The following is a 27,159-nucleotide window of genomic DNA, read 5'->3' on the forward strand; positions in this document are numbered from 1 at the left end:
CATGTGTAGATTTTTCCCTTTCCTTCCAATGGCCCAGAGGAGTAGTAGATGCACAATTAAAAAAATACCAAACTTATCCAAGTGTAGTGGCTCCCACCTTTAACCCCAGCACCCATGAGGCAGAGGCAGGAAGATCTCTAAGCTCAAGGTCATCCTGGTCCTCAGACTGTGCTTCAGAACAGCCTGAGCTAAAACCCATCTGAAAACAAAAGCAAACCAAAAACCAGCCAACAGCAGCAAAAGGAAGTAGCAAGTGTATATTTTCTTACCAGCAACATAAAACTTTGTTGTTGTGGTTGTTGTTATTGTGTGGGGGGGATTGGGAGAAGAGGAGGGGGTATAAGGTAACAACAACAAATATTTAAACTTTATAGTAAAAATTCAATAGGATGGCTAAAATGCATGGATTTATTTTGTCATCATTTTAAGTCTATTGATATTTGTTTCATGTTACATGGACTCATCATTCGATGTGGGTAAAACATGCTTTGTATCTTATACTGGGGTACAGCTCAGTTGACAGAATGCATTCCTTGGATGCCCAAGGCCCCAGCTGCATATAAACTGGATCTGAGAGTGGCAGCACATGGCATTAGGGCCCAGCACGGGAGCAGATCAGAAGTCCAGGGCCTTCCTCCTAGGTATCACAGTGAACTCCAAGCTAGCCTGGGAAGTGTAAGGCCCTCTTTTTAAAAAAAATTGGAAGAAAAATAGGTCCCTTGCACGGCTGCAGTGCCGAGAGAACACGTGTTGAGGGAGGATGCACAGTGGATTTTGTCAGTGGAGACCATTTACAAAAGCAAATTATGTCTGAGAGTGACACATAGGGTTCTAATTGCAGTTGCCTAACTAGTAAAGCTGTCAGGTAGGTGTCTCATTAAGTTTTTCAAAAGCAAGTATAAAGAAAACCAGTTGGCTTCATATGTGCATGATGCCACACTATGTGCCTTATTTTAATTTGCTCTTAAAGCTAAGATTAGTTGTAATCATAAAAATTATTCTACTGTGTTTGCTTATAGCCAATATTCAGCCTTAGCCTTTAGTTGTACTGATTTGCAATAAAATGAAGCACAAAAAGAGACCCCCCCCATTTCACATTTGAAATGGTGAATGTTGATGAACACATATTATAGCCTCTTAGAAGACCTTCTTTTATCATGTGGAAAATACAAGCTGCAAGGAATTACAATCTGTAAAATGTGAGGTTCATTTATTATCCTGGGAAACATTGTGATTTTCCTCTACTCTTAGGCATAAGATACCATTGTGTTTTAATAAATCTTCTTGGAAAAAAATACCTTTAAATTATAATTCCTTAAACTTTCCCCTGTTAAAACAGCTCTACCCCCATATTATCTGTTTTGCATTTTTAACTCTGTTAGGAGAACATCTAAGTCCACTATGTTTTAATTACGACGATGAAATACGATCGTTCCTTATCATGGGCTTTGCAAAGATTTACAAGCAGCATGAGTACATATGATAGTTTCTGGATATCTCCAAGGAGCCAGGGCAGTTATTTTCCACAGATTAATTTTACCTATTCTGCAGCCCTCCCACGTCCTACACAGAACACGCAACCGCATGAGTGCCGTTCATCTGTTCCATTTTGGCATGGGGCCAACAGCTGTGAGTTTTCTTCACCCACACAGCGTCTCATTAAATTTTAAGTGCTATCCAGGAAAACCAAAAGTACTTCCCTTTTTTTTTTTTTTTTTTTTTTTTTTTTTGGTAAATCTTGAAGTAAAGGGTTCATCCCATCTCTAGTACTTATTGAGTTAGCTAACTGAGAGTAAATAATTTTCACCCTTCAAACCAATTGTCTGGTGAATCAGGCTTGTCTCCTGGTTCATAGAAAATTACATTTTCTTTTTTTTTTTATTTCTTTCCTTCCATCCCTTTTGTCATAACAAGAGTTATCTTTTAAAGATTTTTAAAAAGAAAATCTTTGACATTGCTGATTTTAGGTCTCCCCCCATTTTTAGAATGTAACTTGATTGATACATCAAAATAATTCAGTGCTTTCAATTAAGAATTGGAATACTTACATTTAGCATGTGTACAAAATAGGTCAAACTTTGTAAAGAAACTGTCTTATATTAATAACATCTAGAACAATTAAAGATGATAATAATTCAGCCAGGCAGTAGTAACACTTGCCTTTAATCCCAGAACTGGGGAAGCAGAAGCAGTTGGGTCTCTGAGTTCAAGGTCAGTCTGTTCTACAGAGTGAGATCTAGAACATCCAGACCTGCACAGAGACACCCTGTTTTAAAAAACCAAAAAGAAAATATAACAATAATAATAATAATAGTAATAATAACTCAGAATCTAAACAAAGTCACATGATGTGGCATGTCCTATGATAATTTATTGTTCACTAAAGCACTTGAATAGAAACAGAAAGCATAAAATTGTTTCATTGGCTCATTAAGATCTTGCCTATGAAGCCAGACTATAGTTTCCATATGGCCCATCTGCCTACAGCAAAAACATTGCTGAAGCATGAGCCATAGAATTCAAAGTCAACTTTATCCTTGACCAAAGACATGACTCAAACACCACAAGCGTGGAAGTTTCCAAGGAGTCTCTCTGGTCACCTAATCCGCCGTTGTCTTCTTGGGAGTTGAATTGGATTTTACAGCAAATCTCTTTTGTCCCTTTGCTTAGAACAAGGTGTTCCAAATGCATTAGCCATGATGCAGTTAACTAGTTCTCATAGGAGGCATTTGATGGTTACATGGATTTGCCCATGGGGACCAAGTGAGGATTTGAGCCTTGGTTCTCATCCTTTACATTAATCTTCTCTCTACAGTAGTTTAAGATATATCCCAGAAAAAGAATTAGTGACTATTCCAGAATATGCAGAGAGGAGAGAGGAGCGGGTCCACTTCCTGTCCTCTGATACTCTGTCATCATATGGTGCAAAGCAACAAGATCATTTGAATATGAAATTGTCCAGATTCTTTCTTCACTTCCCAATGCGAGCAGTTCAGTAGAGAACTTGGAAGATGTGAATAGGAAGTGTTTTAACCTCAAATTTATTTTTCTAACAGACAATGCTTATAAATGTGATATATTGCCCAGTGGACAGATACAGGCTTACAGTGAGGGATTTGAGTTTTAACCACCAATTTTGGTAAGCAGTCCTATGTCTTTCCAATTTTCAACCCTCTAGACACTGTCTTCATTTATAACATAGAGTTACTATGTTTTCTAAAAATTTCCCCAGGGAATCAGAAAAATTAAATGAGTTCATCTCTGCTAAAGTACTTTTAACTCCAGTAATACCTTTTTTTCCTCCTCTAATAATAAAAAGTAAATGGTACTATTTCTCTGTAGACATTGGAAAAATATGGTGGTGTTATATTTAATCCCTAATTTTTCCTTTTATTTAAAATTTTTATGTGGCTTTTACGAAGCCACCTGCTAACTTTGTAAATTTTCATGTGATCAATTAGTTATATCCCTGATCATCATATTAATATTTTTGATCACTTGCCAGCTACCTTATTTAAAAAAAAAACAAATCAAAATTAAAAATCAGAAATCAATCTACACTTAAAAGATAGAGTTTCCTTCATCCTGGACTTCCAATGATTTTCTATAATTAGTGTCTACACATTTGTGTAGATCATGCTCTATTATATATTGTTAAAAGTTACATCATTATGAAAATAAAACTCTTGGATATCAAGTCACAGTAATATGTTACTATAACTTAAATTTGGTAAATGAAATGTTAATAATTGCCTGTAGAACTGCTCTATGATAGGTCCTTTTAAAATGTTGATAATAACACAAGGCAGAGTCCCTATAAGCTTAGCATGTGTAAGGACATGAAATTGCTAAACACCTAAGCTCTGCAAGGGAGTGAATATGTTCCAAATAGCACAGTGCTGACTTCTAAGGCAATTAAAATTTTAAGGGAAAGACAGGATTAGAAATAGAGAATCATTTACCCATGTAGCTCTTGTGTATAGAGTCCTTCCAGTATACTAGGTTGCCTTTGAACAGGCAGGAAAAAAATATTTTCTCTTTTTCCTTTTTCTTTATTATTGACATACCAAAAAATGTTTCATTATAGCACTTTTAAACAATTTACCTTTGTCACTTCTCCTTCCTGTCCCTTCTCTCTCCTCCTTCCCCATATTCTGTCTTCCACCCCAGTAGCACCTTTCTTCTTTCGTACCACATCTACCCTTACCCTGACCCCTACCCTTTCTTACTCCTCTTGATCCCATAATCTCCTACCTAGTTTTGTAGCTTATACCCATCCTTATGCCTCCTTATAAACACACACACCAACACTAAAAGTTAGGATCTGGATATGAGGATGAAGATGGTGATGTGCCTCCCCAGAATAGCACCTCCACTGCACAAAGTGAAACAAACATAAAAAACGAAAAACAAACAAAAATAGAAACAAAACAAAACAAAAACATGTTCTATAAGCTGAGCAGGAATCTGGGTAGTGTGATAGCTAGGAAGGAGCCAGAGTAACTTTGGAAAGCAGGAAGAAACACCATGAACACAAGACTATGCTTATCTACACACGATAGGGAAACCCAGGGTCTAAGTAAGATACAAAGAAAGAGTCAGCAATACTAGCTCAAGGCTAAAGTTTCACAAAATACTGTCAGAATGGTCGCAGCGGTGATATCTACACTACTGATCAGTAGATGAGTTGACATAAGCAGGCATGATGAGAATCCATTGGGGTTTTAGAACATTGTAAATGCCATGCTGATTCCACCTGCGGGAGAGTGTTCTCTTATAGGGAACTTCTCTGTTCTTGGGTACCATCATATTTATCAGAAACAGAGAGAAGTTGTGCGAGAAATTGATGGGACTCTTAAGAATCTAGACACTGAGTTCTTCAGATGGCCACGTCTTCAGTTTTTTTTCTTTTGTGCAGAGAATCCTAGCACTCTTAGTATTTGTGAATGTATTTAGACTTTGACTTCCTAGTATAGTCTGAAAAAAGTCCTGTAGGAACCAATGTAGGTGCAGTTCTGTCTAGAATTAGAACATTGGCTAACCTTTCTCTGTATAGCCCACGTCCTTTGACTCTTTTGCATCAGCTAGCAACAATGTGTGTTGATTAGGTTCCCACGAGGCAGGCCTGAGTTCATGCTGAGCATCCAGGGATGAACAAAACTACACTGACCTCTTCCTTCCGGAAACATGGGTCAGTGAACATAATACCCATGTTTCAAGCAATCTATTTAATAATCAGTTATTGATACACCAAGTGCTATGAAGACATTTAGGGAGCTAAGGTTATGCCTAGGTCCTTAAGGAATGAAAGACAAAGGTTTTATAGAGGGACAGAAAGTATGAAGCTACCACCTTCAGACTGTCTATGTTAAATAAAAATGCAGTTTCAAAATATTTCCATTTAATAATTTAGAAGAAACCCATTTAGATGTCTCATCATCAAACAGGTCTGTTAGCACAGAGAGAATGAGATAGTGCCTCAGGGCCTTTGAAGGAAGACTGACAGACCACAGATGAGCAGTCAGTATGTCATGTGTGACTGTAACATGGCGAGGTACAGGATGTACTGATCCTATATCTCCTGAAGTCATTTGCCTTGACTTAAGGATGCCTCAAGTTGGATAAACGCTGGTGAGTGTTATAGTCTTGGGGTGAGCATTTCACTGGAAACAGTACAAGCTTAGTGTTTGGTAAGGCCTAAGGCAAGGAGAGATGTGTTCCTAAACACTGCCACACTCACTGTTAGTGAGGAAGCACAACATTTGAGAGCCAGTGTGTGATTTGTACTTTACCTCAGTATTGACTCATGAGCCCTATGAGGCCACTATTTGTATTCTGTTATCTCATGGATTAGAAGTTAGTCACAGGGTCATAATAAAAGAAGAGGAAGGCACATGCCAGCTGAGCAGTAATGGGGGGGTATAGGCTAAATCTGAAAGAAACATTATTGGAACGTTTTCTATTTAGTATTTTCTTTAATGATGTTAAGAAGGTCATCCTCTTGAGGAAACAAATGGCTTTTGCAGATGACACTGTAAAGGACACTAAAACACAAATTAGAAAAACACATATAAGCCTCAAGTATTTTCACTTAAAGGTTGATAACAGAATAAGATTCATCTTAGAAAAATGCAGACTAATAGTAACAATACATTTGGGAAAAGAAAAATAATCTACAATACAGATACTCAGCCAGTGAGTAGGCGAGCTCTGGCTGGAATACCAAGCCAGCTACAGGGTGAACAATGTCTGTGTTTGCAATGTGATACTGCAGCAAAGCAATCCAGAAGTCTGAGTGCGGCATCCATGGGCAACTTCGGTTTTTCAGAGTAAGAGCAGGAGGTTTTGACAGCAAGCAGAACAAGTCACTATTCCCCAGAATGGGTTTGTTGACATTTTCATAACTTGATGTTTGTAAATATCAACACCAAGTAGGTAGATAAGTTCACATGTTTTACAGTGTAAAAGGAGATGGCACAGTTAGTACTGAAAAAGAACAGAAAGACATGTTATTCTTCCTGACAGGGTATTTTAAAAACTGGCCAAATGTTTCATTGTGGAGTGATGACTAATGAGTAGAATACTGGCCATCAGGTTTCTTCCCTCCACTGTTCTCCAGGGACAAAGATGAAACCAGGAAACAAAGGAAGGAAGATGTCTAAAGATGGCTTACAAGTTGACTGTAACTGATAAATAGTTTATAAAATTGGCCAGAACCCTATAGAACCAGATCTTTCTTGGGAATTTGTAAATATCTTTGAGTATGTCTAGAGTGTTCCTAAACTGATTCTCAAAACACATGCATCTATGAACGAATCCTTAGTAAATGTACTGGATCATTCGTGGAGTATTATCACTATTTAACTGTTTTTCATAAGGATTCAACTATGTTTATTAATTTAATGAGTGATTTATCATTGCTATTGCTCCTTGTTGGAAAGATTATAGAAAATTGTTAAGGATTACTAATTGGCTAAAGGAACATTCATGCACTTTATAACCACAGTAAAGCCCTGAACCTCACATGGAAGGACAAGGCTACATTAATCATACCTGTACTCTACGCTAAAGCAGCTCTGGGCATTCCTTAGAATTTATCTTCACATAGACTTAAAAATGAAATGATCTCATCAGGCACTATGTAAAATTAAGAACAGATAGTATTATAGTAAGTGTAATTTTTAAGGCTAAGGTATGTTTGAGAAATTTTAGTATTTTTGTTACTACTGTAAGACAAAAGTCTTGATTAGGACACAGTTCTGTTTTATTGAATCCTAGGTAATCTGGTGTTTAAATAACAAAATTTAGCTGTTAGGTAATAGGCTTTCTCATAAATAATCATAGTCCTTTCTCTTTTCCATGGCAAACAGTATTAAAGATTTCTACTTGGGGGAGGAAATTTCCAGTACTGGTACTTGTTATTAGATTTTTTTTTTTTTTTTGAAATCCACACAGGGAATTTTATTTTAAACTCTAAAGATAAAAAGGAGATGTTAAGCTTAACTTGTTTTGACAAGTCCATTTACTTGTGGGAGCTTTAGGTACTCAGTTCTGTATCAGACATTGCACATAGAATTAGACATCATCCAGGCTCTGGGTTAGGCAGGAGAGATACAGAATGGTACTATATGACCACAATTCACATCCACCACACACAGCCCAGTTAAAGAGGTCTGGACCAGGCATGGGACAAGGCACAAGGAAAGAGCCAGGGAAGGAATCCCTTGCAGAGAAAGGAGGTGGAGGCAGCCAATGGGAGAGGGATGTACAAAGAAAGGAAAGCTGAATTTTCATCCCATTAACAGTAGCTGTAACTAGAACAAAGATCATTATGTTACAGTGTTATTGAACCCAAATATTTTGTATGATTACATAACAGATAACACAACATCCCACAGTGATAATCTCTGACACTCACGAGGTTCATAGTGATTAGATAATGGATAGGAAAGTGTTTTTAACCCCATTTTTATAGTTGGCACATGCCCTTTAATCACAGGTCTGGCATTTAAAATGCTGAGATCATAATTTCCTAATAAATACCTTCCTTCTCTCAAGTAACTCTTGACTCCTTAGCTATTTATTCATGTCATAACCTTTAAATATGAGCAATATGAGCAAGACTTACCTCAGCTCTTCCCTCTAACCCCTGGTCTGTCTGTCTCTCTGTTTCTTCTTCTCTCTACCTCTCTCTCTCTCTCTCTCTCTCTCTCTCTCTCTCTCTCTCTCTCTCTCTCTCACACACACACACACACACACACACACACACACACACACACAAGAGAATTCATATAGTGCCATATTAATTATAGAAAACAAATAAATTGTGATGTGCTCAATATGAAATTTTAATTTTTATCAAAGCAAACAGAATAAGATGATCTCTGTGGAATGGATATGCAATTCTGGAATGAAGTATAGAAATGTTTTGTGGGATTATGGTCCTGATTTCACGAACAAATAAAAGTATGTTCTCTTCAGAAGGGATTTGGTAAACTAAGCTACATGAAGTTTTGTTGTTTTTTGTTTTTTGTTTTTTTTTTAAATATCTATCTAGGCATTCTTATTGAAGCATGTAGGATGACAACTTTATAGAAATACCCTTACCTTATTATAGGTCAGTTCTTGTATATTGTTCTAGGTAGATCTTTCTCCAATTCCTCCAACCAAGGATTATCAGCAAAAGTAATCATAGTGTCCAAGTATTTTAGAAACATCGGTTGAACCATCTTGATACATTTATTATATATACATATATATGTATATATTATAAATATCAATGTATATATAATGTATATATGTTTTTTTAAAGTCTTATTTTTATAACTATGTATAAGTATGATAGGGTAAATGTGCCCATGACTGCAGTTGCCTGTAGAGGTTGGAAGAGGGCATCTGATTCTCTGGAGCTGAAACTGCAGCCAGTTAAGCCTCCTGATGTGGCTGCCAGGAACTGAAATTGGGTCCTGTGCAAGAATACTGTGCACTCTTAATAGCTGACCCATCTCTCCAGCCCTGTTGATGTTATTTTTAACGATCACAACTATACAGTACATGTACTCTCATGATAAGAGTTCTGGAACTGCTAGGATTTTTATTCTTTTATGCAATAAAAGAATTTTACGTACCACATTACTTGATAGCATTTTTTTTTTTTCTGTTGAGTTTGGCCAGAAAGTTAAAGAAATCACTTTTAAGGTAGTATGACTAGTAGATTTATTCATATATTTAATGCCCAAATGATAGTGTTCTGTCCTATTTACTCTAGAGACAAAAGACATATATAAACATCCCTAGGTCATAAAATATTGGCAGAGCAAATTATGTTAGACGGGTGAGTTCATACCAGCTGTGATGAACTATGTGGCTATGGGTGTTGAACATTCAATTATGAATTTTCACCTCTAAGTATATTTACCTTGTAAACCTCTTTAGGACCTAGTTATTAGAACATGGTATTAGGTAAATCAACCCCAATGTAAAATGTTTTAGAAACTAGGTTAAAAAGCAGCATGAACAGTTTAGGACTTTTCTGTCTAAGCATGACCCCACTGTACAGTCCTAAGGACAAAATTATACCAAGAGTCTTGCATAGTTACAAGTAAATTGATAAGAACAAATAAAATATAACATTTCACATAAGTTCAAATGGTCAATCATAAATGTAAAAAGTCCATGTCACTGTCTACTTCTGTATAAAAATAAATTTTAATTCCAAAAATATAATTTTCTTTTAATAGAGGTAGTTGGATGGGTGAAATTCCACCAATGAAATTCTACTCTGATTTTTTCAGCAATATTAAAAATAAGGCTGAATTTGTAATGTTAGTGGGGGGATAAAAGAAATAGAAATGGTAATGTCCTTGTCACTAACCATTCGATTGTTTACCACAATAAGAGCACCTTATTTCTTTTAAACGTTTCAACTTACAGTTTAGCAAACAGCTATGAAATGAGTAGAAACCCCAGTGCCTATACAATACGAGTAGAAATCTCAGCGCGCATATACAGTCAGATAGATAAAAGACCTTTTGCTAGCGAAGTAGGGGGAACCACAGAAGCTAATGTCAACTCCAGTGTTTTAACTCAGGGAGCCCAGAAATCAGGGTGATGCAGGATGAGAGCCCCACCCCCACCTTCCTGCCTTGCCACCCCATCCAGTTCATAGTCTCTCTCTAGTTAAAGTTCAATAACTAAGCTTCTGAAGAGCGAAGAAAGCAGCAAAAAAAAAAAAAAAAAAAAAAAAAAAAAAAAAAAAAAAAAGTTCGTAAACCGCCATTTGGTGGACTGGGTTTCTCAGTGTCCTGACTTTTCTTTTGTGTGTTCAGCACCGGGTCATTTTTAGGACTCCATATCCCATGGGAGGAAAAAGTACCAAGCTGAAAATTCAGTGTCTTGAGCGTTCGATTGCTTACCACATTTTTGCCCTCTAGGTGCCAACCTGGATTCACTGGAGCAAGATGTACTGAGAATGTGCCCATGAAAGTCCAAACCCAAGAAAGTATGTTCAAATAATCTGAAATCTGCTTTCTCCCCCAAACTACAGCAACAATCGCAACCACTTGGTGCTTTTACGGCTCAGCTGTAACTGATACCCTTTGTTCTAATTATGGCTTTTCCACTCAGGGCATAAACCCACTCACTGGAGTCTCAGTTGTGTGTCGTTCAGTTAGATCCCACAGTGAAAAGCTGGAAGAAAGGCCAGTCAGGCTGGCCTGTGATTCTGGGAATCATAGCAGTGAACCAAACCGAAATCGTTTTCTACCAATCTCTTTGACAAGAGGAATAAAACATCTATCACCTCTGTTTTGTGACTACTTTGGATTTAAAGCAGTCACGTAGAATCTGTCCAAATTTGTCAGCGCTGGGGAGATGTCGGAGTGCGAAAGCCACAGTTAGAATGCAGGGTTGGTTCCTGAGGGTGAACTCACCAAGTTCTGTCAGTGACACTACAGGAGCTCCTCTCTAGCATATATTCACCTCTTCTCTTTTTCTCTGTTTTTTCTACCATTGTTTTTTGTTTCTTCTCTCAGGTGCCCAAATGAGTTTACTGGTGATCGTTGCCAAAACTACGTAATGGCCAGCTTCTACAGTACGTCCACTCCCTTTCTGTCTCTGCCTGAATAGGAGCATGCTCAGTCGGTGCTGCTTTCTTGTTGCTACATCTCCCCTCAGAGTCACCTAGAGCTAGAGCCTTCTACCAGGTCTAATATTGACTGCCTCTGCCTGTCGCATGAGACCATTAACAAAGCCACTGTGTTACTTCTCTGTTTGTGACTAGTCGGCTCTGAGTTACTAAGAGGTGTGTGAGGCTCCAGATTGTCTCTGAAATTGGTACTGCTGAATGTGATGCAAATTGATAGTCAACATCCAAGAGTGAAATAATAATAAAGGCATTTCAAACTCGCACTTGTATTGATAAAATAAAATCATTCCACCGACCAGTGCATCTTCTGTATCTAATGTCAGCATCCTGAAAAGGCTGTTGTCAGCCTGTAACCGCTATACACTTGAAATGATGGTAAGTTCATTTCGGCTCAGTGTGTTATTTATAACAAATAAACATCACAAAAAGGGTTCAGATGTTTTTCTTCATTGACCAAAGTTCGCATGTAGGCATAAAGACAAACAAACAAAACACTACTAGGTAGGAAACTTAAAAGCAAATATTTCCCAGCAAAGGAAATATCCAGGCTTATATTTATGTTTCTTGGGGAATATGTAATTCAGAATGAGTTCAAATAATCACTATTCCCTTAGTGTTTCTTAATATTCATGTTATTGCAAAAGGTAATATTAGGAGAAAAAGACTATTATTTCTGAAAACTAACATTTCAAAATATAATAATTCAAATCTAGAATATATCTAGAATAAATATGTAAATGTTTAGTGTAGAGTTGACAAGTTAAGCAGATGTCTATGAGGTCACAGGGTTTTAAACATCATTCCTAAAATCTTTACTCTACATTGTAGATAATTGCCTAGTAACTAAACTAGATGTTTGCCCCTCTCATATGAACAGGGATGATAGTGGTTCTGTCCTGAAACCCTCAGGAGATCACATTTGCTTATATCCTACTTGACCATAGGTTGTGAGTTAGTACTTATCCTAGAAAGGTTCAGACAGTAAATAATTTAAGGTTTGTGGTAATGATATCAAAGCTAAACCCCCTCCTTGTAGCTTGAAGACAGTCATAGACGGATTGAACTGACAGGCTGTTTTGTTTTTGTTTTTGTTTTTGTCAATCCTATTGTCAGAAATATATTACACCACTCACTGCAGTTTAAATTCTTAAAACATTAAAAATAATCACACAAACTAGTCTTGTAGATGTCCAAAAAGATGAGAGATTTGCCCTTGGTTCCAATCCATAAGACAAATAGGGTTCTGCCAATAGTCATAGATGTCAACACTGAGAGGGAGAGGCAAGTCAGGCTCTGTGAATTAGATGCCAGACAGAGCCACATAGTGAGACTTTAACTCAAAAACGTTAAAATTTCCTAGATGTTATCAGAATAATAGTGTTTAGGGAGATGATATTTATATACCTGCACAGACTATGTTATCAAAGATTATTCTGTAAGGCATAAGTTCCCCTCATTAAAAACTGGCAAATTGGCATTGCTAAATTTTGAAATATATTATTTCAAATATTATATTTTACTGTATTAACAAATATTTAAATAATAGCATTATCTGACATGAATTTTCTGTCCATAGCTATAGATGATTTTTTAAGTTGGTAGAATGGAAGGTAGAAATAAGTAGGAAAATAGAATTTTGTTTAATGAATTAAAGGCACTTTTAAAATTATGTGTTTGTATTCAAATAGCATAGATTTAGCAAGCTCATGTGACAATATAGGTAGAAACTCATGTTCTAGAATTTATTCAAGAGAGATAAGTTATTCTATGTAAGATGTTAGATAGCTAGAGATGAGTTATACTTTGGAAGGAAGGTTGGCTCACCAGATAAAGGGAAGCACTAAAAAAAAAAGAAACAAATATTTCTCAGAACAATAGCATAGTTAACTCTGCCGCTAGTAACCACCAAAAATGTCCTCATTTGCTTCTGAGCCATTTTCCATTTTCTTTGACATTATTTAAAAATAGCCACTGTGTCTGAAGTCCAGAATTGGGACTCCTTAAGTAAATACTTTAGTAAGCATTCACTGACACTTTTGGAAGACATGCAGGAAATTAGCATTCATGTTTAACTTGATTTAACAGGGACTGATAGGAAGCTCAATGATGAGGCCAGTATGTAATGGCTCTGTTATTAATGCCACATGTCTGGAGGAGCAAGCGTTTCCAATCCGACACCATTTTCCAGAATCATCTTGCCCAGAGTTCATTTTCTAATCTCTGTGTCTGATGTTCTCAGTTTGTATGTTTAATAGAAAATAAGAAGGCAGGGAAATACATTTTGTTGCTCCATGTTCAATTAACAGTGAATACTGAAAGAAAATCTACAGGATCTGTCCCAGAAGTCACTTGAAATTTTAATTGTTTGTTTATAGACACACTGTCTTAGAGAGCATAACAGCAATTTTAAGGAGAAGATAGACTCCTGCTTCAAACAAAGATTTAAAACTTACCAACCCATATTTACAGGTGAAGAATAACATTCCAAAGAGAATATATACTTCAATGTGTTTAAAACACAACTTACATTACATTATTAAGATTAGAAATATCTAATCTTTCTTATCATCATACCCTATAGAACATTGACTAACCTATAGATACTGATTTAAATTATGAAGGAAAGTGGCATGGTTTATGACAACCATTTGTCTTGAAATTTAACATATAGTATTTCCTAGGAAAATATCATCCACTTTAGTCAGCTTTAAATCTGACCCATCATAGTCCAATTGCTAGTTAATAGGATTGTGATATTGTGATCACTAGCCTGTGATTCTGTGTGTGCATGTGTGTGTGTGTGTGTGTGTGTGTGTGTGTGTGTGCAGAGAGCCCACACTCAATGTATAGACTTAGTAAAAGAAAAGAGAAAACACACTCATAGCTGCATGCAGTACCTCGAAGTAACATGGGGCAAGTCTGTCCTGGAGAAGCTGGCAGATCATAGGAACTAAATATAGAATAGCTCACATTATCGATTGTTTTAAAAGTGGACTTAGAACTTGAGCCACTTTCTTAAAAGGAGCAAACTTAGCCTTTTGAGTTATAGGTTATTAACATATAGGTGATTTCATTGATTTCTCAATGTTTTAAGAACCTGTTAAGATAATGTACTTATCAAGCCTGTATCTCGCTAACATTAGAATGAAGAACACTCCACATATGACAGAATCGTCATAAATTCTGAGTGTGAGGTATTTGTATGTGCATGCCTGTGTGTTGCGTGTGTGTTGTGTGTTTTTCTTCACATGGAAATTGGGGAATAAGGCAAAAGTTTATTACATTTCAAAGAATTCAGTAACACTGCAAAGTGTGAAAAAAAAAAAGCATCTACATTTGTAAAGGTAAGTCTGAAATTAGAGCCACACACTAAATTCCCTTTTAGAACTGGCATTAGTAGAACTCTTTAGGAAACCCAGAGAAACAGAAAATCAAGACTGAATGTCCTTGAGATTATTTGCATTAAACAGTCCCCAAATGTGAAAAATAACATCCCAAATGCCGTGAAATTTGAACAGAAACCATAATGGCAATGACTATATAAATTTGATGAAAGAAAGTTATTTTATTGCATTTCTCTCTAATGCAGTTGAAAATTTAAATTAACCTCCAGGTTAATCGGTTTTCGTCAAGTAATTATAAAATCCTCACACAAAGGATTAGCAAGTCAATATTTAATAGTTTCTGGAGACTCTTGGATTTAAATTAATTTTTTATGTTGCTATGGTCCTGGCAGGAAATCACATGTAGAAAAGGAAACCCAATTGTTTACAGTAACCTTTGTGTTTGTGAATTATTAATTGAATTTAAAGAATGTAGTGGCTAGCCAGAAGTTCAATAGTACCATGTGTTACATAAATGAGCTCACATCAGCAGTAGATTACATAGAGCAGATAGAAAGAATTTCTTTGCATAATGTAAAGTTTGCATCTTCTGCTTCTTTTGTTAGATGGAAAGGGAAAGAGATGGAGCTACCAATAGCAACATAGAACAGCCTTGCTCTGGTTCTAGAATGATTGATGCATGTGTCCTCTGCTTGTTTCCTTGTTAGGGCTCACAGCCAAAAGAGATTCCCATTTTAAGTACCAATTTCCCATTGAATTATACAAAATTGGAGCTGCCTGATATGAATGACTTCCCTTGAAATGAAATTATAGTTAGACTCCCAGGCTTACCTATAAAACTGTAAATGCAATAATATGTATGCATGGGCATGCTACTAATTTTATTGAAGACTTAACCAAGCTTTCTATGCAACTAATGCAAATCATTAGAAGTGTTAACATAGGCATGGAATAATTCTTTGGAAAGGTTTTTTTTTATATAGATATGTTTTGATTTTAACCCTTAAATTATTAGTGACTTCTAGGAGGAAAAGGCAAGAAACAGAGAAGCCTCTAGAAAGAAAATTGGATCATAGCCTTGTGAAAGAAACGAGTAAGGAAATTTATTATCGATTTCCTTAGAAACTAAATTTCTTTTCACATTGATGCTCCAAAGTTTATATGAAAAAGCAAATGAAAAAAAAAAGCCTGAAAAATTGCACAGAGGCAAGAGAAATTAATTTGTATTTGAATAGATCGTGTTATTATGAACATCTTGTACAACTGAATTAACCCTAAGGCTTCTGGTTCTTAATTCATGAAAATTTCATCAAGTTACTTGTAGGACTATATTTGACCCAAATCAAAAGTCTTTATAGGTCATGCCTCCCATCTTCAAGATATATTTTTATCTGGGAAGCATCCTTTTTTGAAGTGGCTACAAAAATCTTCAAGTCTGTTCTTTTGATAGATCCTAGGAGCATTCAGAATGTCCCTGCATAAAATTACTCCAAGTTAACCCTGAATGCACTGACTGTCCCTTGATACATCTCCAGATGTGTCTGTTTCCCAGAATTCTGAGTCCTCTGCTGTTGGCCACAGTAGTTCATTCCATAGAGCCATCAATGAACATGTATATGAATTTTTCCAGTAAGAGAGAAACCTGACCAAAGTCACTAAAGAGGTAAGCAGGAGAGGCAGCATCCGAACCAGGATGAACCTTCTACTCTTTTTCTTTATGGGCTACCTTCTCCATGCCCTGACATGTTTTTGTACAAGCCACATACCTCTACCACATACAGCCAGCTTAAGAGCTGTCTCATTATATTAGTGGATTGCCTTCGTATCTCCCCAATCCAGTAAGAGAATGAAATACATCTCTGATCTCTCCCTCCCTCCAATCCTCCCCACATAGTGCTTAGAGAGGGAAAGCCTATGCTTCCTCATGATAAAACTTGATGGTTCATTTTTGTTGCAAAAAGAGGAAAAATATCCTTGCTTTCTTTGCCTCTCTCCCAGCCCCTCATTTCCCCATTTTAACCTGTGCAAGGCTTCGTAGAGAGCTGCAAAAACACTGGGCATGGGCTCATACTCTCCACTCCCCTTCCCTGAGTGGTGTGGAGGTTCTGTTGGCACCTGTACCCACTGGAGCTCAGAACTGGGAGAGCTGATCTAACTGCCTCTAATAGTTTGAAAAAACAGCAAATTAAAGTGAAAGACCCCAGAAGCTGTATCTCCAAGTACTTAATTTTATCTTATTTTTTGCAGCTTAAAAACAAACAAACAAACAAACAACCCCAAAAAACAAAAAACACTGAGGTTTCAATTGTCCAATAAAACACAAAAATTATATTAAAAATAACAGGAAACAAATCAAATCACCAGTTATCCAATTTTCATGTTTCCTTTCTCATCTTTCTGGGTAGCAGCTTTTGTTGGTTTCTGTGAATGAAAAGGACGATGTATGCATTGAATGTAGTGGGAAGTTAAATCATGGAGGTACAACTTTAACAAAAGAAAAATACTAAAGTATAACTACCCACCAGCAAGGGAAAGTAAATTCAGTGGGATAAGAATTGCAAACCGAATCACTGGTTTCTTGGCTTCTACTCCGCTACTGGGCACCTTTAGTTTAAACAAATAAGCAGAAAACAACAACTAGAAGCCTCCTTTGAACTTCATTTAAAAACTAATCACCTAATTGCAAATGCTTTTCCTGGTAATATTATATCAAACAAACAAACAAACAAACAAAACATGTCTATTTTCAAAGGAGGAGTCGAGGATGGCTCAGCACCTAACCTCCCTCAGTAGAAGCTTTCAAAGGTTTCTAAAGCCCCTGGGCTGATGCTTCCACACCTCGCTGGTGGGCTCGGGCATCCCTGAGCATGCTTCCCTAACACCTACGGCCTGTCCTGTTCCATGTGCACGCAAAGGGAGCTGTCATAGTAGTGTGTAATTTGTTTTGGAGTGCGGTGTATTGCTCTTTTCTGAAACTTTTTTCCTTTCTTTCTTTTTTCTCCCCCACCCCTTGTCAACTTTCTGCATTGGCAGAGCATCTTGGGATTGAATTTATGGGTATGGACCGATCATCATTCCTTTTAGCCTGCAGAATGTAGAGCCTCTGAACTGAACACTTCTGCCCTCCCTGTTCTTCCTTTTCAGTTCCTAACTAATTTCCTCTTTCTTTAGAAGGGATCATACAGCTATAACATGGGTTTCTCTGCCTTCAATCTATGACTAGTTTATGAGAATGTTATGGAGTGCAGCAGTTTTTAAATTTCTAAGCCTACCTTCACTTAGAGATTAAAAATCTCCCTCCTGCTGCAACTTGTCATAGTCCCTCCTCTCCTCCATTGTGTGACTCATTGATTGGACCATGCTGTTATGTAAGAGCTGGGGTAAGTCGGAGTGGTGCATAGGCTACAGGAGAACTCAAATGAGAGGCCATAGGACCAAAAGGTTTAAGAACATACACATAAAAAGAAAAGAGAGAGAGAGAGAGAGAGAGAGAGAGAGAGAGAGAGAGAGAGAGAGAGAGAGAGGAGAGAGAGGGGGGGAGAGAGAGAAGGAAGGAAGGAAGGAAGGAAGGAAGGAAGGAAGGAAGGAAGGAAGGAAGGAAGGAAGGAAGGAAGGAAGAAAAAGAAAGAAAGAAAAAGAAAGAAAGGAAGGAAGGAAAGAAAGAAAGAAAAGAAAGAAAGAAAGAGAGAGAAAGAAAGAGAGAAAGAAAGAGAGAAAGAAAGAGAGAGAAAGAAAGAGAGAAAAGAAAGGACAAAACCTAGTGGCAGTTTTACATATAACACTGCACAGAGCTGAATCACCCAGATTTCTTGAAGATGCTCAAGTATGAGTCTAGTCAACTTTGTTGGTTTAGAAGCAAGGAAATAGAAAGGAGATGTTTTGTTGTGCTTGGGCATTCCACTAATGATGGAATTACATCACTAAGGTTAAGATGACCCAGACAAGTCATCATATAGAAAACTTCACACAGTAACTGTCCAAACAAACAAGGCTCCAAAAGGTAGATGAAATATGGGCATATTCCAAAAAGACCCTTCAAGAACTGAAGGGAGAGAGAAAGAAGAAAAAGGGAAGGAGAGAGAGAGAGAGAGAGAGAGAGAGAGAGAGAGAGAGAGAGAGAGAGAGAGAGAGAGAGAGAGAAAAGAAAAAATGAACAAACAAAAGAAAAATGGACAAAGGAGCGGGAAACTTCCCCCTTTCCTGGCCTCCAGGCTCTTTGTGTGAAAGACTTGAACAGTCTTGGCTCAATGACACCATGTCCTGATTAACAAACCGTTTGGTGCATGGTGGCATGGTGATACGAATCTAGTGTGTGCAATAGCTGCTGTCCCCTTTGGCTGACATCACATCAGCTCAGAAACATAATTGATGACACAGGAACCCATAGGTGGCTCTCACAAGTACACAGAGAGAAGCTCAATTGCCACATCACTCTAAGAAAATAAAAATTTAAGAAGAAAACTATCAGATAGATTGGAAAAAATGCTCAGATTCATGTCACACACACACACACACACACACACACACACACACACACCAGAGTGTCAAGAGTTCTTCCTTTCTTATAGGAAATATCCCTCTGTCAGAAATCTCACAGAACTGCCCTTTCCTGTGGGAAACCAAAAGCCAAGCCCTCAGAACTACCTCAATCACTAGCAGAATTTCCCCACTCTTGGAGCTGTATAGTCGGACTCTAAACTTTACTATTTTGATTAGTGAACAGTAGAGTCAAACCCTTATGCTACATAAGTGCTCCCTTAGCTGTTCTCACAGTTCATAAGGGCAGTGCACTGTTATCCACACATCTCTAAGGCTTCACAGAGTATAAGGCCAGTCTAGTATATCCTGAAATAACTCCTGACCTTAAGGGTCATTTAAAAATAAGAGAGTAAGAATGGCTCTGTCTTTTCTCCTGGACACATTAGAATGAAAATGTGTTTGATGTGACTCACCATGGTCCATCCAGCCAAACCAGACTGACTTGGAGCACTTCCACTTAAGGAGACAGGCCAGACCTTTGGGATGATTTTAAGTACTAGCTCAGCTTTGCTCTTGCCTTGTGGATACAGTGATGCAAGAACAAAAAATTAGTAATACAAAAATGAGATGAGCAATAATAGGCTTGCTGTTTGTCCAAGGTTTTATTTTCCTTTATTCATATTGTGGATGCAGCAAAACCCAGAAAAAAATATCAAGAAGAAATTTAGCTGAGAAATGTGTAGCCAGTACTGAATGGAACACAGAATTGAATCCCATGTTTTGAGTTCCCTGTCTTAAACTGGCTCCTTCTAACTGTGTTGTCCTTTACTGAGCTCTCTAGCCCCTGAAATGATTGTTTTGCTCACAAGCAATAAGAATAGGCTGATCACCAGATGCTAGTGGTCCACATATCCAACTCTGTCCTTTCCTAGTTACCAACGACCAAAACATAGGAATCCCTGAGAGTTGGGGTGGCGGGAGGCAACACATGATGACCCCCAATGCTCACTTTAGTCCTTCTATATGCCCCCTTTTTATTTCCTGGCTTTTCAAAGAGTAGGGGTGTCAGTGAAAAGCTGCAACCAAGGGCTTTCCTATCCCCCCCTTTTTTTCCCCTCATCTGTTTGTGAAACCTGAGCCAGGATCTCATATGTTCTAGACAAGCACTCTGCCTTCAAGCTACACATACACCAGGCCTCATTGATTTTAAAGGAAGAAGTACATTAGCCAAAAGGGGACAGCAGGGCCTGCCATTTGTTGATGACAATGCTAATGCTCCATTTCATAACCAACGTGTGCTTATGTGAAGGAATCCTTGAAAGGAAGAGCACTGAGATACGGTTGTGCTGCTTAGGCATGCACACTAAATGCCACTTAGGATGCCAGGGAGGAAAGCTATGGCGTCATCCGTTCACAGATAACACTGCATAACCCCTAACTTTGTCTCAGGGGAGGTGCACAATAGGTTCAAGCAATTAACACATAAGCCCCTCCCCCCACTCATGTCATCGTTAGATTTGTACAGTGCACACACAAACACAACTCCTTGACACCAGCTGTATGTCTCCTGCATACTGTGGCACCGCAACGCACCAACTGCTTCGCTTTTCTAATCATGGCTTCCATGTCACGGCTAGCCCAGGTTAGGAGTTATGCTGTATGGGTCACCCCTTCCCACTTTGTACCCACCTTTTCCTCCCCCAACTCCACCCCAAGCATCTCCTCCTCCGCCTGGTTTTCATTTCTTTATTGTTTTCTCCCTTAATATCAGGCATGCTGTGCCAGGAACTCCAGGTGCCTCCCTAACTTTTAACCTTCCTTTTCCTTTGTACCTGACTTTCTCACTCTCAGTCATTCTTTCAGTCTGTCTATCCACTTGGTTTGTTTTTCCTCTCCACCTCCAACCCTTTCTGTTTGTTTTTGTTTAATCTTTTCAGTGTTGTAGCCTTTTACCCACTGACTTCTATTCTCTTAATGATGAGTGCTCTATTAATTTGATTTGACAATGTTCTTGACCTGTTAACCGGGACTTGATTACCATGGACTTGGCTTGTAGGAAATGTTTTCTTTCATGATAAGATCCTCTAATTGATAGAAATTAAAAATCACTTATTCATGTTTAAGACAACTTCCTGTGACCCTGCCCCCTCTCAAGGAAGAGAATGGTATAACTTCCAAGGCTGAACAGATGATGGAAATACTCTTTCTTGTTGATGCTCAGATAAGGATATTCCATTTGTACAGTATTCTCCAGTTCTTGCCCAGGTTATTAGTTTTAATGGCAAACAAGCCAGTTTCTGTGTGCGCTGGGCAAACATGTGAAGATCTTCAAATATGTAAAATCAGATTATTGGAAGCTAAGCGATCAGCATCTCCAGTAAGTCTGCAAATTTTGTTAACAGCCTGACTCACCTATATATAAAAATCAAGCAAGCCATCCTCCAAAGACACTAATTTTTAACTGGAAAAGTTTCCACACATTACAGACTTACTGCATCTGGAGTAGAGTGGTACCTGTAGTTCAGAGCTCAGAGTACCATACTCACTCTCTTAGAATATTCCAGTTGTCTGATGTGGGACTGTGCAGTCTAGTCCAAAGGATACGTCATTTGTGTTAATGATGGGCTTAATACAAATTGGTTCTCTGATAATAGCATAATAAGCATTTTCCTCTAAAGAACAACTCCCTTCAGTGGCCCAAGTGTCCCTACCCACCATGTTGGGTTTTCTCTGGCACCCTGTTCCCCCACAGTGTACCTGTTTCTTCTAGTAAATTGACTCTAAACTGTGAGGCTGTTGCCTTAACTTACTGTCTACAAGCCAAGTTCATATTTGCAATTACCTTTGAATTCAATTTATTAAATGTAGACATGCCTCTCTGTAAAGACCACTGGATATGAAGTGATGATTTAAAACTTCAGGGAAGTGGAAAGATGATTGGGGTGGAGGGTGGTGAATGGAGGAAGGAAGAATGAGGAAGGAAGAAAGAAGGGTCTCCCTGGAGCCAGTCTTAGGTCATTTTTTTTTTTTATCAACATTGATTCCTGTTGTCTTTGCAAGAGATTTTTTATAGGATATTTAATAAATAGAATAACATCGATATAGTTTTATCAGTTCTTTTGTAATGAATGTCTATGATTTTTCTCATGTAATATCATATATGTATAATAGCTGGTAATTAGAGGAATCATAAAATATAGCATTTTTTACTTTCAATGCCCTAGCAAGCTTGTTATTTATGCTTAAAGTATAGCCTAGAACATATTGTACCTTAGACATGAGTGTAAATGTGAAGTTTTGTTGTCAAGGATTGATTGTCTTGTGGACATGGGTAACGTCATGAAGCATGCCAACTGTTTGGTTGTAAGTCCTGGTGGCATTAGATGACGTCAGTGACATCTGTTCTCACCCCTTTCCAGAAGCGGAGGAGCTCTACCAGAAGAGGGTACTGACAATTACTGGCATCTGTATCGCCCTGTTGGTGGTCGGCATCATGTGTGTGGTGGCCTACTGCAAAACCAAGTAAAGCTCCCCCTCGTCTCTGTCTACCCCCCCCCCCTTAACGTAGAAGCATCTTAGGCATACAGGGCTTTGTAGTGGGTGATCTCATACCCAAGACTTGGAGATGGGGAGGACCATAGGAACTTACATCCTTAAGTTCCCGACTGAGTAATATACTTTGTGAATCTTTGACTGTTTGTCTGAACTTAGACAAATTTCTCAGTGACTATGGCTTTGTAAATGGATAAAGGCTTGTATAGGATTAGCATTCCACACAAGCACTTCCTACTAAGAGTGGAACATGCCAAAAGGGGTAACTGGAGGTTGGAGGAGCAGAATCTTAAGAAGCACTTTATGATAAACAAAATATAGGGTGTGAGGGATTTTTTTTGAGAGATAATAAGATTATGTCTTAATTCTATTAGGTTTCCAACATAAATGCTCTATAAATGTGCAGTATATAAAGGAATTTTTGTGGAAGGAGAAGCAAGTCAAATTTGTTTGGAAAAAAGTTTAAAAGAAAATCTTAACGCTATATAGTCACCATGCTAGGCCTTCTACAGGTGTCCAGGCTAGCACACACATTGGCTGACTAATGAGTCCCATTCTACACTTAGTATTTCTTGAGGTGTAAATGTAATTTTCAGTTAATAGAGTGTTGTTTGGGTTTTTCTTGATGACATAATATTTTCAGGTCAAAACTAATCTCGGCAGTGTCTTGATCTGAATGTTGTACTAGAAAACAGAGGTAACATGCAAATATTTTGCCACAAAATCTACAGCATAAATTATGTTCCCATGGTATCTCAATAAATAAATAAATGAATAAATAAATGAATAAATGCTGCAAGGAAAGAGTGAAAAAGACAAGAAATCACAGAACTGGCATCAAAAGACTTAGATTCAAATTTGAATAGTTATCACCTTTTTTCTTTTTTGTAAAGTTGCAAAGTATAGAGTCTTGTTACAATTGTGCCAAAATATAATGGTAAACTATACCCAAAGTTCCACAGAGATGTATGGGATATGCACACATAGTAGCTATATGAAATATACCAATGAAAAGCTAAATTAATCTTCTTAAGCAATTCATAGAAAAATTTATAAATGGAATCAGGCTCATTAATCTCATAGTAAGACCAATGTCTATCTGTACAATTTAGACAAAGATGGTTGAGAGGTTAGCCTAATACTAATGCATTTGGGTTCTTTTCTCCTTTTTTGTTCTCCTCCAGTACAATTAACTACATTTCCATAAGAATTCCATCTAACTATTGAAACCTGCGTTCTTGGGATGTGTGATACTGCTAATTCTGAGACAGAATTATTATGAGACAATGTCACACACATACTTCCATTCACTCATGATCATCACTGAGTGAGAGCCTCAGGTTTTCCATCAGTGTTAATAGACTAAAGATGTGGCTGTAGGGAATGAACAAAAGGATGAGGAACAAACACCTCCTTTTTTTCCTATCCAGGAAACAGCGGCAGAAGCTTCATGATCGGCTCCGGCAGAGCCTTCGGTCAGAACGAAACAACATGGTGAACATAGCGAATGGCCCTCACCATCCAAACCCACCACCAGAGAATGTGCAGCTGGTGAATGTATGTTGACTGACCCACTGAGAAAACAAAGCATGCATTTGCTGTTCAGACACACTGAAGTTGGTTTTTCTAATCTTAGGCTCCTTACCTGCTGCCACTTAGCATAGTGGCCTTCCACAAACCCAAGGTTTGGCCAGGAGAAAACAGTGACGGCTGTTTTACGATGGATCCAGTTATCAGCACATGGTCCCTTACATTGTGGCATTTAAGATATTGGGAGGATGCTTGGTTTGTCCTGCAGGAATGCCTAGAAAGAGGAGAAAATGGCATAAGTCATAAATAATAAAATCAGAATTGGAAGAAATATTTATTTTTAGACATTTGGGAATGAAAACTAGTCCAATATATCACTGACTCATAGCAAACCAAGCAAAGGGCTTTGAAATGTTTTTATTAGGGTCCCTTCATGGGGCATGTGATTTTCTGATTCTGATTTCCATGAAGAATTTGGAACATGAAAAGGCGAGAAACTTGGAACAAAGCGAGGAGAATGTAATACTTGAGTATTCCCTGACTCCTTCTGTGTGATGCTATGACCTCCATGTGAAATGCACCCTCAATCATTCACGTATTTTTGTTTTGATTGCACTATGCACGTAGCTTCTAAATTTGACTAGATAACCTACTCCCTGAGACCGTGTCCATACCATCATTGAGTTCTTTCTCATATTAAGAGATCAGGCCCAACGCTCTTCCCAGAGCTCATAGTTCTGAAGTGTTGATCTTCATGTTCCGGCACGATCCCCATTCTTTCCCTTGGAATGTGTAGTTTTCTTAATAGACGTAGTTTGAAATTTGTAATGCCATTTTCCGTCCTGTGACAGAAGCTCTTGGGTAGAGAAAAGTGGTCATAGATTCACGTTGGGAGCTGGTGGTTACTATTGTACTCCCAAGGTTCAGAACACGGACTTCTGGGAGAATGATGGAGCAAAGGGTTAAAAGGGAGCTTTTGATTTTAATAATGGGTTCATTAGAATGTTTTCCAAGGTGAATAAAAGCACTCATTGGCAACATAACTATAATATATATAATGTAATATGTATGTATTATATGTCATGTGATATATTATCATATACAATGTAACATATACTAGCAGCAGGACCATGACTGTTTGAATTGCAATGATGGCACAAATAACTCCTTTCAATGTTATTTCTTAATTATATCTGGCCTAAAAACAATGCCTACATCACTAAGATAAAACACTTGGCCCAACACACTTAGGGAGTTCTTAATAATTGGTAAATAGTATTTTCATTACACCCACTGGGTTCAAGGTGCTTCCAGATGGCAAGGGTAGAATGGGTACCATAGCAATAGCAATACAGCAGTTGTCCCCAGGAAGATCCAGAAGGGAAAGTATTTCCATAAACAAAAAGAGCCAGCCTGCAAAATTCTAGTTGTGTGTTTGTAGCCTTCCATGACGATCAGGTTCTTTAGAGCCCACATCTCAGCAGACATTAAATACCCTACCCCACTCATTTCTGTCTATTCCTTTTCTCATGGTTTAACTTATTTCACTCAGAAATGCAAAGGGCACCTGCAATAACTTAAAAGAAGCTTTAAAAACACCTGCATCTAGAGTAAAGAGCTCCAGGGTACTAGTTAGTTCATAATGTTGTTCCACTTATTGGGTTGCAGATCCCTTTAGCTCCTTGGGTACTTTCTCTAGCTCCTCCATTGGGAGCCCTGTAATCCATCCACTAGCTGACTGTGAGCATCCACTTCTGTGTTTGCTAGGCCCCAGCATAGTCTCACAAGAGACAGCTATATCTGGGTCCTTTCAGCAAAATCTTGCTAGTGTATGCAATGGTGTCAGCGTTTGGAAGCTGATTATGGGGTGGATATGGGGGACTTTTGGGATAGCATTGGAAATGTAATTGAGGAAAATACATAATAAAAATATTAAAAATTTAAAAAAAAGGAAAAAAAAAACACCAGCATCTCACTGTTAGCAGGCAGTAACTAGCTACTGTGTTATGCTGACGAAAGTAAAGTTGACTCACTAAAGATAAAGCCCTGGGTATTTATCTGGGCTTTGTTCAGACCTTGAAAATATTTTAAGTCCTTGAAATACCACTGAGCAAGTTAAAATCTTCAGCAATATCTGTAGGGTCAGTATAGGCATTATGAAATTAAAAAAAACAAAAACAAAAACAAAAAACAAAATTTAAAATACCATAGTTAACATTTTTCTAGTGAAATGAAATTTGAAATAAATTAGACTATATGTATGTTTCTGACCCTCACATATCAGTTAGGTTTTTTTGACCTGAAGGAATGCTGACAAAAATAATACTGGACAGAATGTTTGGGACATTTCTGTTATCAGTTGGAACTGACAGAAATGAAGTTGAGATTTTTAGGACCTGTCTTGTGCAGACCTTTAGAAAGGAATTTGTTCATGCCATGTATCTAACGTGAACTTTCTAATTCCGTCTCTTTGTTTATCCAGCAATATGTATCTAAAAACGTCATCTCCAGTGAGCATATTGTGGAGAGAGAAGTGGAGACCTCCTTTTCCACCAGTCACTACACTTCCACAGCTCATCACTCCACAACTGTCACCCAGACTCCTAGTCACAGGTATGGGGGAGGGGGAACAGGGATTGGAATCTCAGAAGGAAAAAAAAATATCCTAAGCAGAATTTATTTCCTTCATTACTCTTTTCTATCCATTCCTAATGAAACAGCAAAGGAGACAGTCAGAAGCAGTAAAATGGACTGACTGTGAACGTTAATAGATTTTGGATATAGACTGCTTTGGCTTTGTATGCCCAAGCCTAATGTGTCTATTGCAAACAATAAGAAGTGTCACCTTGCTGTTCCTCAGTCTAGAAATTGCCTTGATTTATGCCCAGCTACTCACTGAATTGCTGCTCACTGCAGGGAAACATCTGTCTAGATTCATTGTGATCCTTAGAAGTTTGTTTCTAAAGCTTAGACTGCCCTGGGAAGTGCCCCCCCTGGAACTGCCTACATAGCGGAGCACTCCATTCTTAGATACCCTGGCTGTGATGTCATGCTGGCTGTGCTCACTCTACCAAGTACAGCAGCAGACTTCCAGACATAATGCACACA

The 27,159-nt window shown here is 37.9% G+C and overlaps 1 protein-coding gene across 17 annotated transcripts in view; it reads left to right on the forward strand.

Moving 5' to 3' along the window:
• The window catches only part of Nrg1 (neuregulin 1), a 203,380-nt gene that overhangs the window by 163,972 nt on the left and 12,249 nt on the right, over positions 1 to 27,159 (forward strand). For 6 of the 17 annotated variants that reach the window (XM_021171057.3, XM_085844030.1, XM_085844034.1 and 3 more), the window contains 5 exons: positions 11,034 to 11,092; positions 17,524 to 17,547; positions 22,389 to 22,491; positions 23,952 to 24,078; positions 26,534 to 26,664. In XM_021171057.3, the coding sequence (XP_021026716.1) occupies positions 11,034 to 11,092; positions 17,524 to 17,547; positions 22,389 to 22,491; positions 23,952 to 24,078; positions 26,534 to 26,664 (444 nt within the window). Of the gene's footprint in view, positions 1 to 10,433; positions 10,502 to 11,033; positions 11,093 to 15,505; positions 15,584 to 17,523; positions 17,548 to 22,388; positions 22,492 to 23,951; positions 24,079 to 26,533; positions 26,665 to 27,159 lie in introns of all 17 variants that reach the window. The other 11 variants (XM_021171059.3, XM_085844031.1, XM_085844035.1 and 8 more) reach the window with 3 other exon arrangements.

This window comes from Mus caroli, unplaced genomic scaffold (genome assembly GCF_978045245.1).
Source record: "Mus caroli unplaced genomic scaffold, Mus_caroli_1 scaffold_10, whole genome shotgun sequence".
NCBI lineage: Eukaryota > Metazoa > Chordata > Mammalia > Rodentia > Muridae > Mus > Mus caroli.